This window comes from Salvia hispanica, chromosome 4 (genome assembly GCF_023119035.1).
Source record: "Salvia hispanica cultivar TCC Black 2014 chromosome 4, UniMelb_Shisp_WGS_1.0, whole genome shotgun sequence".
In the NCBI taxonomy this organism is placed as follows: Eukaryota; Viridiplantae; Streptophyta; class Magnoliopsida; order Lamiales; family Lamiaceae; genus Salvia; species Salvia hispanica.
The window spans coordinates 7,687,856-7,702,856 of NC_062968.1; the positions used below are offsets into that span (position 1 = coordinate 7,687,856).

The 15,001-nt window shown below is 33.6% G+C and overlaps 2 protein-coding genes across 3 annotated transcripts; both read left to right on the plus strand.

The window, feature by feature from the left end:
• Positions 1 to 3,662: 3,662 nt before the first annotated feature.
• On the plus strand, positions 3,663 to 6,802 carry LOC125217531. Of its 2 annotated transcripts, none has more exons than XM_048119051.1 (5): positions 3,663 to 3,950; positions 4,035 to 5,167; positions 5,623 to 6,021; positions 6,091 to 6,299; positions 6,377 to 6,802. In XM_048119051.1, exons 1-5 carry the CDS (start codon positions 3,865 to 3,867, stop codon positions 6,626 to 6,628), a joined length of 2,079 nt encoding a protein of 692 aa, XP_047975008.1. In that variant the 5' UTR covers positions 3,663 to 3,864; the 3' UTR covers positions 6,629 to 6,802. The 2 variants fall into 2 exon arrangements, with proteins under 2 accessions (XP_047975008.1, XP_047975009.1); XM_048119052.1 differs by having other exon boundaries at positions 3,665 to 3,848.
• Positions 6,803 to 12,047: 5,245 nt separating this feature from the next.
• LOC125223421 (60S ribosomal protein L34-like) lies at positions 12,048 to 13,849 on the plus strand. Its single transcript, XM_048126560.1, has 4 exons — positions 12,048 to 12,200; positions 12,351 to 12,430; positions 13,307 to 13,416; positions 13,550 to 13,849. Exons 1-4 carry the CDS (start codon positions 12,122 to 12,124, stop codon positions 13,641 to 13,643), a joined length of 363 nt encoding a protein of 120 aa, XP_047982517.1. The 5' UTR covers positions 12,048 to 12,121; the 3' UTR covers positions 13,644 to 13,849.
• Positions 13,850 to 15,001: the final 1,152 nt, after the last annotated feature.

A 15,001-nucleotide genomic window follows, 5' to 3' on the forward strand; every position in this document is an offset into this window, starting at 1 on the left:
CACCGCTGGTCGATCGCCAGCCTATAATGGCGGCGAGCCAATCGGCCAGCGCTCGCCTATTTTCTCGCCGAATTGGCGCTAGCTGGCCACAATGGTACGGCAAGCGCACCGGCTAGCGCCGGGAAACGGCTAGCCGGCCCGCTTGCCGCTATTGGAGATGCTCTTAGTTGATACCTCAAGGAGGCTTTATCCGAAATTCAAGAACAAAAATGGATTCAAGAAGGTTTAAATATTACTGGATCACTTCCCTTAATTTTTATATTTGGTAAAAGAAATTTCTATAGTCTCAATTTTTGCTGATAATACTTTAATTATATATTTTTTCTATTTCTTCTACTTTATTAATTTTATATTAAAATTTCTGTTTTTATAGGACAAGATCGAAATGTTTAATAGCTCGATGAACTATCACTATCTACGTAGGACATTGAAGACTAATATTATATGCAATTGTTACTTGTTAAGTGGCTTGCCGCCTTTAAAAATTATATTGCAACTATTATAATCAATAGTATAATAAAACTATTTAAGATTGGTTGTTTGGGGGCGTGCGGCCAATACTTTTATATACTCCAATATTGCATTAATTATAACTGTTGAGATTATGAAAAGGTAAGAATATAGTATGTTATATTAAGGGGTCATTTATTGAACATAGTTCATATCAAGCACGAAATTTATTTATTTTGATTTTTGAAATGTCTCTTGGGGGATGAAGACGAGTATGAGAAACTTGAATAACTAATTAATTATTAGCTACATTATAAAAGAAATAAAAGTATCTTAGTTGAGCTAATTAACAATTTTGGCCCTCAACTTTGAACTAAAAGAGTCAACTAAAGAGTGACATGAAACGCGTGGATATGCAGCAATTAATATCACCATTCACCGCCCAAACTCTTGGCTTTCGTTTTCCGTATAATATTCATTAAAGTTAATTATAATTTGTGATCATCACGATATAAAAATGGCTAATTTTTAATAATATATATCGCAATTGGTATAGCAAAAAAAGTAAATTTAAGTTCTGAAAGATAAGTTGGACAATTTTATAAAAAAAACTAAACAAGATTGATATAAATTATTAGAAGATTGAAAATTTTGTTCCTATGAAAGTTAGAGCAAGATCAGGCACAACGCCGGTTAGTAAAATCATCCAAAATTATCCTTTAATTCATAGTGTATTACTCTCTCCATCTCGGCGTCCCTCATTAATTGTTTACTTTTGTCATTTTCGTTCATCCTCCATTAATTGTCTACTTAATTTTTACCATAAATAGTAAATAGATTTCACATTTCACTAATTCATGTCACCCATATTTTATTATAGAACTAATATACAAAACTGGATCTCTATATCATAACTTTTTCAATCCATTTTCTATTATAAAATCTGTGCCGGAACCAAAGTGTACAATCATTATGGGACGGAGGGATTACAATATATTAGTATTCATTATTTTTTTATTTACAGTATAAATCAAACTATAGACTTAATCTATTGTAGTATTTATTAACACGAATAATAGTACATGACAATATCACATGATTTAAAGAATAAATATATGCCTTAGAATCACCACGTTCATCGTAAATTCATTGAGAATAATTCTGTTCGATCAATTTTGTCAAAGGTTGAGAATATTCTGTAGTGTGGATTGTGGAAAAATGATGGGAATTGCATTCCACAAAGACGTTAAGTATAATATTTTCTAATGTGACAATAGGGATAAATTCCGTTTTCTGATCGATGATACAAAGAGTTCAGAAACAAGTGTAAAATAAGATTGTTCACTTTCTATTGATTTTGTACCCAAAAATATTTGTATCTTGAAGTTATCGTTGTATACTATAACAATATTGCATTGTAACTATCATCGGCATAATTGATGTTTGATTCACCTTTGCATTTTTTTTTCCTTTTTCTTATTTCCATTACATCATAACTTACTATTACAATTAAAATTATCAAATTTATAAATTTATTAAAATAAGCATCATTTAATAATTTATTTAAACCAATGTTGATGCTGGTAGCACTAATCTTTTCCACAATATAAATAGATATATAGGAATATGATCAAATACAAACTCTAAATATTGTACGAACTCTAAATATTGTACAAACTCTAAACTATGATCTAGATCGTTAAAAAATATCAACAAATAATAAAATAACAGCAACAAAAAATATTAACGTGATGTCAACGGTTGATGTTGTGTTGAAATTGTGTTACATTTTTTGTTGCTGTTATTTTTCTCATTTTGACATTTTATTTTAATTCCATGAACATTACATCTTAAATCACAATTTACGAGTAAAATGATCAAAATTATAAATTTATTAAAATCAAGCCTCATTAAATAATTTATTTAGGCCAATGTTAACGCTGGTGGCTAGCCACTAATCTTTCCACATCATGTACTTCTAGTGAAATTTTTATTCATAAATGTTGTTAAAATAAGAAATAATTTCTAACAAAAATATTCATCCATACAGCATTACTAATGACAAAGAGTTAGCATTAAATAAAAATCACACGATCGACCTGCAAGATAATAAATTCCTCCATCTGTTTTAGATTCTTCTAGTTGCTAGTCTTCTTCCTTGATTAGTGTTTGACTCATTAGTCAATTACCCTATCACGTGAAAAAAAAATACTACTTCCTCCGTCCCTAGAAATTTATCACATATTTTCTTTTTTATCCATATCTAAAAATTTACTCCCTCCATCCCATAAAAGTTGAGACAAAACTTTTAGACACGGAGGTTAAGAATTTATATTAAATAAATAGGAGAAATGAAAAAAGTAGGAAAGATAAGAGAGAGTAAAGTAAATGATGAAATAAAAAAAGAGTGATTAGATATTTTGTCTTTTGTTAAAAAAGAAAATGACTCAACTTTGTTGGGACGGACTAAAAAGGAATGCGACTCAACTTTTTTGGGACGGATGAGAGTATAACTTTTCATCTTTACCATTTTTGGTAGTAGATCCTACATTCCACTAACTCATTCACACTCACATTTTATTATAAAACTAATATATAAAAGTAAGACTCACGTGCCACCGACTTTTTCAACCTACTTTCTATTACATTTCTTAAAACTCGTACCAGGTCAAATGATGACGAATTATTAGGGACGGAGGGAGTAAAACATTAGATCTACCACAAGTTTTACCTTAAAATATTAACGAACATCTGCAAATTCACCACGTACTCAATTGTAAAATGTTTCTCTTTTAAATTTCAATTAATAAATTATCAGGAGTTCCAAATGAAAGAATAATTTGGTTCTCGTCTTCAAACATTTATTTGGATCCCATAAAACGCAATGACCATTTCAATAACAATGAATGCATTTATTCGACCAAGTCTTCAATTGCAATACCACAAAACTTCCATACGCAAAAAGCTAAGAGAGAGAAATTTACACTTGGATTTGTGAGCTTCCCTCCCTCGGTAGAAACGTGTCAACTCTTAATTCTTCCAAAACTCAAACCGACAGAAGACTTCTAATAGAAATAAAGAGCCAAACTCAACGGTCTTAAATTATTGAGAAAAATAGAATAATTTCCCACAAAATTAAATGCAAATATCAAGCATGATGCAAGACGTAATATTCCTAATTCCCTTCCCATTTAAAAAAATTACTCCTCTATGAATAAATATCTTACAAAATTCTTTACCTCTATTAGTTGACACTCGTCCCACTCCACTTTTGTAAAATTCCCCAATATATTCATTCCAATTTCCAATTGAGAGAGACTTCAAACTTCCTCTTTACTTCGAAATGAAAAACAATAATTTCTTCGTTGATTGCGCTCCGTTGATTGCTGCTGTTTGAGGTATTGCGGAGAAACTATGTATAGTTTGGGTAGTATTTTCTTGGCTTCTCTTTCTAGTGTGATGCTCAAGATTCTTGGCCTCATTCACAGACACGTTTACATGTAAATATTCATCTCAATCTAGATAAAAAATCCAATCTTTTTTAACTATCATCTATTTAGGGGTGATTTCTATGCATTTTGCAGGTCAAAATCGAGTCTTGCTGAAGAAGAGAAGGGTTCCATGGATGAGAGCTCTGTTTCATTTGGGAGCTGTTTGGTTGCTAAAGATAGTAAATGCCAAATTTTGTCGGCTAATAATGTGAGTGGATTCTTGGAAGAGCCCAAGGCAGTGGGATTTGTGGTCCAAGAATTGTTTGTCGGATCAGATAAGTTTATTGTGGGGAGTGATCTGATCATTGCCTCTGAAATCATGGGATTAGAAGAAAAGATGGAGGAATTTGATCAAGGATCAGAAAAAACAGGGGAATATGATCAAGAATCAGAGAAAACAGAGGATTTTGAACAAGAATCAAACTTCTCCTCGCCCTTTTATTTCAAATTGTTGAATCCTTCTTTCTCGGTTAATCAAGAGAGTTCATCAGAAATGGAAAAGATTATTTCTTTGGAAGGTGTTTGTGGCGAAAATGCGAAAGAAGAGGAGGAGGATTTTCGAGCTGAAGGGAAGATGGTGGATGAAGAATTTTGTTATGAAATCGAATTGATTCCCAGCAGCCATTCTTCAAGCCTTGATCAAGAATCTGATGCTCATCAGAAAATGGAAAAAAATGATTCCTTGAACTGGATGGGTAGTTTTCTTGATGAGGCTGATGAATCAAAATCATCTCTATTAGATGATGATCATGAAAATAAGGCCACTTTTGATGATGATGAGTTCATAGAGATGGAGCCTCAATCTGTGAAGCTGAGTGATGATTTGGATTTGGATTTGGAGAGAGAGAGTGATTCATCTCCATCTCCATCTCCATCTCCATCTCCATCTCCATCTCCATCATGTCTTGATGCAAATAATAGTTCACAACAGAAGTGTTGGGATTCAGATGATGAAGATGAAGATGATGGAGTAGATGTTTTGTCCCAACACCAGAATTTGGTGCAGCAGATGAAGATGGAGCTCAAGAGCTGCAGAATCAGAGGCCTTCCAACGATATCTGAGGACTCCGAAACTCCTAAGATGATTGAAGATTTGAGGCCTCTTGAAATCGATCACAAGATTGGGTACAAGGATGTGATGGTTGGAATCCAGAGATTCTACAAGAGCTATACAGAAAAAATGAGAAAACTGGACATCTTGAATTACCAGACATCACAAGCTATTAGTAAGTTATTATTAATTTTAATTTTTTATACGTTCAAGGATTGATTTTTGGTTGCAAAACATGATCAAAATATGTAGGATCTGATATTACTTGATGTGATTAATGTTTCATGTTAGATACCTTTTTATATTGCTGTCTGAAAGGATTTGCATTATTGGGCTTTATTGAATAGTATATCCTTCCTCTAAAAGCTACCCCCAATTGTCTATAGGCCTAAAAAAGATCACATTTTGAATATGGGAATGGCTTCTTTTAATCAAATTCTTTTTGGGAAGTATGGTTTGCTTTTCAGTTAGTGCATTATTGACCTAAAAGGTTGATCTTTATTAAATAAAATTCCTTTTGGAAAGTATGGTTACTATTCACGAGTGCATTCTTGACCTAAAAACCTGATCTTTATTCCATATTTTAATCTCGATGACTAATGAGGTAAAAGATGTGTTGAAATGATGCAGGTTTCTTGCAGCTGAAGGAAACTGAGGCATTCACAGCAGGCAAGAAAAAGGCCAACTCTGTTTTGCCAAGATTCTTGGCTGGGAAGGTGAGGAGGGTCTATGCTGATCCAATGCACAAAACTATAAGCGAGTTGCACCGCGATTTGGAGGTGGTGTATGTCGGCCAGATGTGCCTGTCGTGGGAGATTCTGTGGTGGCTCGATGCAAGAGTCCGTGAGCTGCTCGAGCATGATGGTGAAGGGAGGCATTCCTACAACCGCACTGCTGAGGAGATCCAGCAGTTTCAAGTCCTCGTGCAGCGGTTCATGGAGGACGAGCAGTTTGAGGGGCATAGGATCGACAACTATGTCAGGAGTCGGTGCATGATCCGGAGCCTCCTCCAAGTCCCAACCATCAAGGGTAAGATGAGTCAAATATTTTTGGCGATTTAACGTTCGTTACTTATTGGATGTGTGATATATATCATAGATGATTGTGCAAAGACGAAGGAGAGAGAGGAGAGGGACGACGCGATCACACTAGAAACATTGGTGGGGACCATAAGTGAGACAATGGTGATCTTTCAAGAATTCGTTTTTGGTGACAAGAAGGTGACAAATTGTGGTGGCCTAATTGCCAAGGTTGATGATGCCCTACAACATGGGCTTCTATTGGAAGTTATCTCGAGCCTCGACGAGGTTTGTTATTTTTCGTATATAAAGTCTTTGTTGGAAGTGGTTTGTTTGATTAATTTAGGTGGTGTTCGATTTCGCAGAAGGGGAGGAGGATGAAGGAGCAAATGAGGGGTGAAAAGTGCATCGTGAGGAAGTTGAGGAAGCATCAAGAGAGAGGGTTGGATAGAGAGATAATGGCAATTGAGGTGGATTTGAGATTGGTTTCGAGGGTTTTGAATATGTCAAGATTGAGAGAAGATCACTTGCTTTGGTGTAAGAAGAAATTGAACAACATCAATTTTGTGGGGAAGAAGCTTCGGAGGGATGCATGTTTTTCGCTTTTCCCTTGTTAGAATTTTCTTCTCTTTTATTTATGGTAGCTTCCGACTTGTATATCAAGGCCAGGAGAAGTACTTAGGTGTAATTTAGTAGTGTATAATCGTATACACAAATATATTAGTACATAATACTACTCCGTAGTATTTAAATTAGTATGATATGCGAGGTTGAATTTAATATCATCGTAATTGATTCGATATATATAAATATGGATAACCACAACGAACTACTTCCATTGTTTAAGCTATGCATATATATTTCAAGTGTCTTTAACATTAATTGAAAATTTATATATTTGGGGCGAAGGTATTATACTTTCTCCGTCCCAAAATAATATGCACTTTGAGTTCGGAATGAGTTTTAATATAAAATTAGTAAAATAAGAGAAAGGTAAAGAGAAAAAGTAATTAAACTATTGTTAGTGGAGATTGAGTCTTACCTCATTAGAGATAAAAGAATTTTCAAAATTAGAAATTGCATATTTTTATAGGATGGACTAAAAACATCGGCGGATCCAGGTGGGATCGGGTGGGGTCGGCTGACCCCACCATCGGCCTCGGAGTTCCACTGGAAAGCTTCTTTCATCAGCCTCCGACACCACAATGTTCGCATTCCGCCCCAATGCAGTGAGATTATGAGGAGACTAGTATAGAGAGAAGAAGTGAGGCATTGGGAGGCGGTGGTCGAGAATGAAGAGATGGAGAGGTTTGAGAAAGTGAAACGGAACTGGGTTTTGCGCAGTGGTTGAGGAGAGAAGTTGAAGATGGTGAATACAAAAAAGTCTTTCTGGTCATTATTGATTTCTATTCCTTGTATTATTATTTACCTAGCAAGCTATAATTGGATACTAACATATAGACTTACGTGTATTTGATTAAAATTAATACTCCTACTACTAGATTAAATATCTTGAATTTTGTATATTTGATTGTAAAATAGGCTTTCGACTTTTTATTTCTTTATTTGTATTAGTTCTTAAGAAAATATGTCTCATCTTATAATTTCATTTAAGGTTAAATTTATTTTTTATATATCAATAAATCATTTTATTTAACATACTTCAGTAAATATAAAATAAATACTTCTTAATTTCTTCTAATTTTGATTTTATAATTAAAATTTTCAATATTAATATACATATTCAAATTATTTTTACATTTGTAAAACTTAGGATGTTAAAAAAAAAAATTGGGATATTGGTATCTAAGTACTATGAAATTTCCCAAAAAATTGTTTTTTCTACAAATATTAAATTTGGCATATAATATCACAAATTTAAATAGTTGTTGAATTTTTTCCACCAACGACAAAATCCGGCTACATTTAATTTGTTATTACATCACATAAGATATGGTTACCACTTAAAAATGATAGTGGTGTGTGATTACAAAATCTCTAGAAGCCAGATTGGTTATCCATCTCATTTTAATGTAGTAGAGATTAGATTTTGTCGACGGTGAGAAAAATTCAACAACTATTTAAATTTGTGATATTATAATATGTCAAGTTCAAAGTTCGTGGGAAAAATAAAGTTTTGAAAAGTTTTGTAATATTAGGCGCCAATATCCCAAAAAAATTACATGTTTGCTGATAAGTCGTATTCTAAGCCTTGGTTACTGGTCAGTATGTCGTGATTTGCATGTATTATCCGCAAAATAGTTACTTGAGTGTGCAGGAGAAAGGGCACCAAGTCAGCAGGAGATGGTTCGAACATCGCAGGTGAAAAGAGCGCAAGAAGGGTGCAATACTGACCAGGATGCAAGCCAGAGAAAAGGCTCGAGATGGAGAAGAAGGATAGCTGGGATGATCAATAACAAGGGCAGAAAAGTCAATTCGCAAAGGAAGTCTACCCTAAAAACAAGGGCAAGCCTCCCTATAAAAGAAGCCACTTGGAGAGAGAGAAGAGTTCGCAATTCGAAAGTCCAACCACTACACTTAGTTAGAATTCTCTCTAGAAGATCAGTTCCTTCAGCATTGTCCGGTTCTTCTCGTTCCTCGCCACAGCCATGATCACCTGAAGTTCCAGTCGTCCACCGGAGAGTCATCATTCCACCGTTCCAGCCAGTTTGTCGTCGTAGTATAGCAGTTTCATCGCCCGGAGTGGCATAAACAATCTTTAAAACTTTGATTTATTTGAAGTAGTCACAAATTACCGAGGTTCAAAACTTTGCATATGATTTTCATCTTTCATATTTCAGATTCAAAACTTTACGTAGTGAGAAATTAAAAGAAGTTGAATGAGTTTTCCAACTCCCAGACAACCACCAAATCAGTTCGTATCACCGTTGTACTCCGGCGGCGGCGACGACGCCACATACTGGCCGCCATTTTGGGCCGACTCCGACCAGCAACAAATGCAGCAACATCCCGACAATGGTGGTTAAATGTTCACTTAGTGTATCACATCTTATGCTTTGTTCTACGGATGATCTTTTACATACATATTTATTATTGATTTTGTTTCTTATTTTATTGTAGTTTTATGTGATGCGGACGGCTTTAAAGATGACAAACGAGTTATTTTACCTATGAGTTCTGTTGAAGAGTGACGATTTGTGAATAATTGAAGGTTTTAGTTTAAATGATGAGATTGATTTAGTTTTTAAAGTTAATGCAGTGTATAAAGCAGTTTTAAAAATGATGAATAATTATCTATTGTGTTTAATTCTTTATTGTGCTAGAATTTTATCTTCTTATTCCATGATTTAATGTTTAAACGTTATATTATGTGATTTGTTTCAAATTTATTATGCTTCAATGTTGATTTGTATAGATTTATAACTCATATTGTTCATTGTTAATATTAATTCTAATTTTGTTAAATTAATTTAAAAGTGAAAATCAATGTATTAAAAATATACTACCTCCGTCCCCCAAATTTTGACACAGTTTACCATTTCGGTCCGTCCCTGAAAGTTTGACACACTTCACTTTTTACCATTTTTGGTAGTGGACCTCATATTCCACTAACTCATTCCTACTCTTATTTATTATAAAACTAATACTTTAAAAGTAGGACCACATCCCACCAACTTTTTTAACACACTTTTCATTACATTTCTTAAAACCCGTGTCGGGTCAAACCGTGTCAAAATTTGGGGGACGGAGGTAGTATTAATCTGTGCGCAGCACATGCGTGATACTAGTTAAGTTAATACAGAGTTGTTAGACGATTCCGATTTTTGACAGTTTTAATTCAGATTTTGGAGGTTTCTTGAGTTTTTTGAATTGATTTTTTAGATTTTGAATTATGTAATTATAATGTATAAAATAAATTTAACCTTGACAACACTTAAATTAAATTGAAAACAAGTAGATAAGAAAGAAAAATTGCAATTTTATTAAATTGGAGTTGTACAATATGCATATTGATTTACAAGTGCCAACAACATACAAAGTTTAAAAACACGAAATAAGAAATATATTGAAAAGGATTTGACTTCAACTTTTGAACTTTTAAAGTTAGATATTTTAGATTTGTCTATGTATCCATAGTTTATACTCATGTGAGAATATAAACTATTTCATTTTCCGTTCATCTTTGACAAGTATGAACTTTTTAATTTTGAAAAAGTCAAACAATATATTACTCCTACACATCATTTTATTTACTCCTTATATCATTACTATTTACAACTAATAACACTACAATAATGTGGACTTCATTCTCCACTAACATTATTTCCACTAACTTCTCTTTCTCTCTCTCTTACTTTTTCCTTTATTTATTAAAACCTGTACCAAACTCATTGTTCATACTCTTTGGGGATGGAGGGAGTACTACCTTCATTTTAGAAAAATATGGGCATATGATATGACACGTAAATTAACATAAAATTGGTAAAGTAAGAGAGAAGAAAAATGGTAGTTAAAGCAGTCTTAATAGATAGTGGGACCCCGTTATTCATAAATGGAAATGCGCATAATTTTATGGGATGGATGAAATGAAAAGTGCACATATTTTTATGAGACGGATGGAGTATGAGGAATCAATGCCTACATAGTTCTCTTACATGGCTTACATATTCGGCTCGGTTGTACTCGTAGCTCATCGTCATATTTTGTTGGGTCCTACCTCACCATCGGTAACTCTTCGCTATCACTCTTCATGAGTATTCCAATCTGACTCTTGTTTTCGCATGTTTGCCCAATCATCGAGTAACATAGTTGCTCCATGTTTTTGGCAGATAGTCTACTCCTTTTTGTCGTCTAAGACATAACCGTCGATTGCTAAAAGCTTGCTCAACAACAAAAATATCATTGGCATTGCTGCGAGTATTGAAAACTCTTTCTCATGTGTTGACCTCCATTGAAGGACGTCGATTGTTGGCTAGAGGACATGCATCACGAAAAATAAAGCTCGATTGCAAGTACATATCTAATCCTCTAGTAGCTTTAGTCCTACTAGTACTACCATGTAGATCTTGTGATTGTGATGCTACATCTAGATCAGTCATATTTTTACAATATATGGCGAATCCAAAATCACACATGGGAGCACTAGAAGAGCGTACTTGTGAGAATTGTTATATCGAGTTTCATATTTTGTGAAGAGAGTCTGGAAAAACCTAAATCTCGAAGTGGAAGTATATGCAAATCACCAAACTTTTATAATATTTGGTATGTCTCGAGCAAACATATTGTTATAAACGATGGTTGCACACTTGCATATTACTGTTGATATATACTACTGTTGATATATACTATTCCATCTGTTCATGAATAGGAGTCTCGTTTTTTCATTTTAGTTCGTCCGTGAATAAGAGTCCTTGTTTATTTTACTATAAATGGTAATAGAGCCTCACATTCCACTAAAGTCTAAACTCATTCCACTCTCATTTCATTTAAAACTAGTACAAGTGAGACTCATATTCCAATAATTTTTTTCACTCACCTTTCTTAACATTTCTTAAAATTCGTGCCAGCAAAAAATGAGACTCCTAATGGCGGACGTGAGGAGTACGATATATCAAAATTACATATGTATTGGATTTTTGGTATAATGCAGTATCGTACCGAAATTATTTAGTAAAGTATTATACCATACCGAAAATTTAATATTTTTTGATACAATACATATGATATATTGATATTTCAGCATTTTTCTTCACCCATAACTATACCCGCCAACCATTCAATTACTATAAACTGAATTTTATCGCAAATCAAGGATAATCAATTCTAAGAACCAATTATTAACTAATAAATCTAAAACCAAATGCTGAAAATAAATAAATTATTTTCCATATGGACCCCTTTGTGAAAAAAGAAGTGAAAATAAAGCGGGCCTAAGAAAAAGGGCGTAGAAATTGGGAATTAAATAGTGAGCATTGGGCTTTATAAACGGAATGAACGAAAGCCCGTTTCACAACAAAGAATCTGAGCCGTGGATTTCAAAGGAAAATCTGAACCCTAGAAAATAGGGCTGCAGCTTATATACTCATCTCTCTTCATTTTCTCATCCTCCTCCGCCACAGCCACTCTCTGCAACTCATTCACACACAAAAATGGTGCAGCGGCTCACCTACAGGAAGCGCCACAGCTATGCCACCAAGTCCAACCAGCATCGGGTTGTCAAAACTCCCGGTTTGCACAAACTTCTCGCTCTATTTTTTTTTTCGATTTGCTGTTCTGATTGATTCGAGGAATACGTTGATAGTCTTTTTAAGTTTTGTGTTTCAACCGATTTATTTGGATTCATGAATTGATTGAGTATGATTTGTGTGTGAAATTTAGGGGGAAAGCTAGTTTACCAGACAACGAAGAAGAGGGCAAGCGGCCCTAAGTGTCCCGTTACTGGAAAGAGAATCCAAGGGGTAAGCATAGCTTGATTTTTTATTTGATTTATTGTTTATTTGTTAATGTAGTCTGTGAGATTCGATTATAGTTGATTGTAAAAGTGTAGCTTTTGATTTACTAGAATTAATCTAATTAACTTCAACTCAAGCAAGACAGTGTAATCTCTCAACTTCAACATTGCATACTCAATGACTTCACCACAAGCAAAATTCGTACTGCATGCTATTGCTTGCCAATGTTGCCATGGTGGTCTATGTTTTGACAGGGAACGGTAACATCTATTTTTGAGTGTTTGCCCTAGTTTATTAGTGGAGAATAACATCTATCTTGAGTGTTTTTGACCTTTATCCAATTGCGTAAATTTTATATTGAGTTGTTTTTTATGAATGGCTTGATGATCACTTACTTCCACCTGTAAATGAATCCCATTTCATTGATGTTTAGTGAAATGATCTCTTACAAATTAACTCCTACAGGGGAATATGGTAGTATCGTTGCAATAATATTATGTTGCTAATATTGATCTTGTTGTTAGTTTGTTGTACTGCTGATTATATGCTGAGTAAAGCATGTTGACAAGGGAAAATTTTTGTAAGAAAGGATTTTAGAAAAATAAATAGAATCTTGGTTGCATACCTTTTAACTAGGGGGCTTAAAGTTATATAAGTATGCACTTAGCTGGTTTATTGCCCATAAAATAAAGTACTGTAATGTTTAGTTAAAGCATCATTTTGTGGAAAACAATAGAGTTGATCTATTAGCATAGAGCTGGTTGGAAAATTGTAATTTTGTGTTGTATGGTGTAGTATGTGTTATAATTGAGGATAGAAGAAAAGTAATAATAAGCTTTTGTTTGTGGGAAATTAATCTCAATCTTTGCTGTTTACTATCAGATTCCTCACTTGAGACCTGCTGAGTACAAGAGGTCTAGACTCTCCAGAAACAGGAGGACTGTGAACCGTGCCTATGGTGGTGTTTTGTCTGGTGGTGCTGTGAGAGAGAGGTTTGTTGTTTCTCACATTTAGTTACTACCTTTTCACTTGTTCAAGTTTTGGTTCTTGCATTTGGTTACCTCCTTTCACATGTTAATAGTTCAGGCAAACTGTCTTATCTTTGTCTCTTTTTGGATTTTGTAGGATTATCAGAGCTTTCTTGGTGGAAGAACAGAAGATCGTGAAGAAGGTGTTGAAGATACAGAAGCTAAAGGAAAAGGTTGCTGGCAAGAGCTAAGTGTGATTTCTGTGCTGAGTTAGTTTTGAATCATGGAACTATAGTGAGAGTGTTAAGCTTGATATCAGTAATTTTCTTTTGCTTCTTTTGAATTTCACCTTTCGGTTTGTCGAGATATCTGCCTAATTAGGATTTCCAGTTTTTGGCTATTTGATGATTATCAACTCATTTTGGATTCTTTTTATGTCACTTCAAATTTTGTCTTATTAAGTTATGTTATATTTCCTGCACATGTTTCCAGATATTTGATCTTATAATCTAATTAAGAATGAAATTATCTCTGGCAAATAGTATGAAAGTAGATGTAGACAAATTTAGTATCATGACCACCATCTGTTTTCAAAATCTCATAGTTATTTATGTGTAATTTTTTTTTATTTTAGTATGTTCTATAGTAATGTAGTTACTTTTTTTTAATAAAAATTAACACATTTCTTCTCATTGATTTGATTGGCTCTTACTTTATTCTCTCTCCTTTTTCATTTCCTACTTTGTTCTTTTTTCCTTTACTCATTTAACACAATTTTTTTAAATTGTGTGCTGAAATAAACATCTCTATCTACTATGGAACAGAGGAAGTATGTCGTGATAAGAGATTTCAAAAATACACCAATTGTCCCATAAAAATATCTATGTTTCATGTTTGTTCCTGAAAAATTGCTAGCTTTTTTATTTATATGAAGTTACTATTTTATTTACAACTATGGACCATTATTACAACTCTTTAAATAAATAATAATGTAGGTCTTATTATTTACTTGATATTATTTCAACTTATTTTCCCCTCTTTCTTATTTTAGCTAGTTGTACTTAAATTCTCGTATCATTTTAAATGCACATATTTTTATGGGACGAAGGGCATACTACTACCTTATCCAAACCCATTTAATAAGTTGAATGCATTGGTAATAAAATTTGTTTCCAATTTTAAAAACATTCACAAAGCCAAGCGACAAATATAAAGCGAATCGATAAGCAACTAGTAAAATTTAATTAAGACTAGGAATAGAAATTAGCTTGAAAGACCATGACTAACAAAGCAAAGCCAGAATTCTCAATCGCCCAACAAAATTGCCGCCATAGGCACCCCTAGATCAAAAGGAATTCAAAATTAAGATCAAAAAGCGAGAAATCAAAAAAATAGCATCTCATCTTCTACATCATTTTATAGAAATCTAAACCCTAAATCTATTAGAACTATCTCTAAGAAGGAAAGTTAAATGAAAGGAATATATCATCTATTTATCTTTTTAAAAAATGAAATATATTCTTCCAAAAAGTAACACATTCCAAAGAGAAAAAGGTACTCCCTCCGTCCCATAAAAGATGTCACACTTTCCTTTTTAGTTTGTCCCACA

Bases quoted from the DNA above. Each gene is read 5' to 3' on its own strand.
- LOC125223421 (XM_048126560.1), top strand. From the start codon at position 12,122: ATGGTGCAGCGGCTCACCTACAGGAAGCGCCACAGCTATGCCACCAAG. The intron at 12,201-12,350 runs GTTTGCACAAAC...TGTGAAATTTAG, and splicing joins TCGGGTTGTCAAAACTCCCG to GGGGAAAGCTAGTTTACCAG. The intron at 13,417-13,549 runs GTTTGTTGTTTC...TGGATTTTGTAG, and splicing joins GGTGGTGCTGTGAGAGAGAG to GATTATCAGAGCTTTCTTGG.
- LOC125217531 (XM_048119051.1), top strand. From the start codon at position 3,865: ATGTATAGTTTGGGTAGTATTTTCTTGGCTTCTCTTTCTAGTGTGATG. The intron at 3,951-4,034 runs GTAAATATTCAT...TGCATTTTGCAG, and splicing joins ATTCACAGACACGTTTACAT to GTCAAAATCGAGTCTTGCTG. The intron at 5,168-5,622 runs GTAAGTTATTAT...GAAATGATGCAG, and splicing joins CCAGACATCACAAGCTATTA to GTTTCTTGCAGCTGAAGGAA.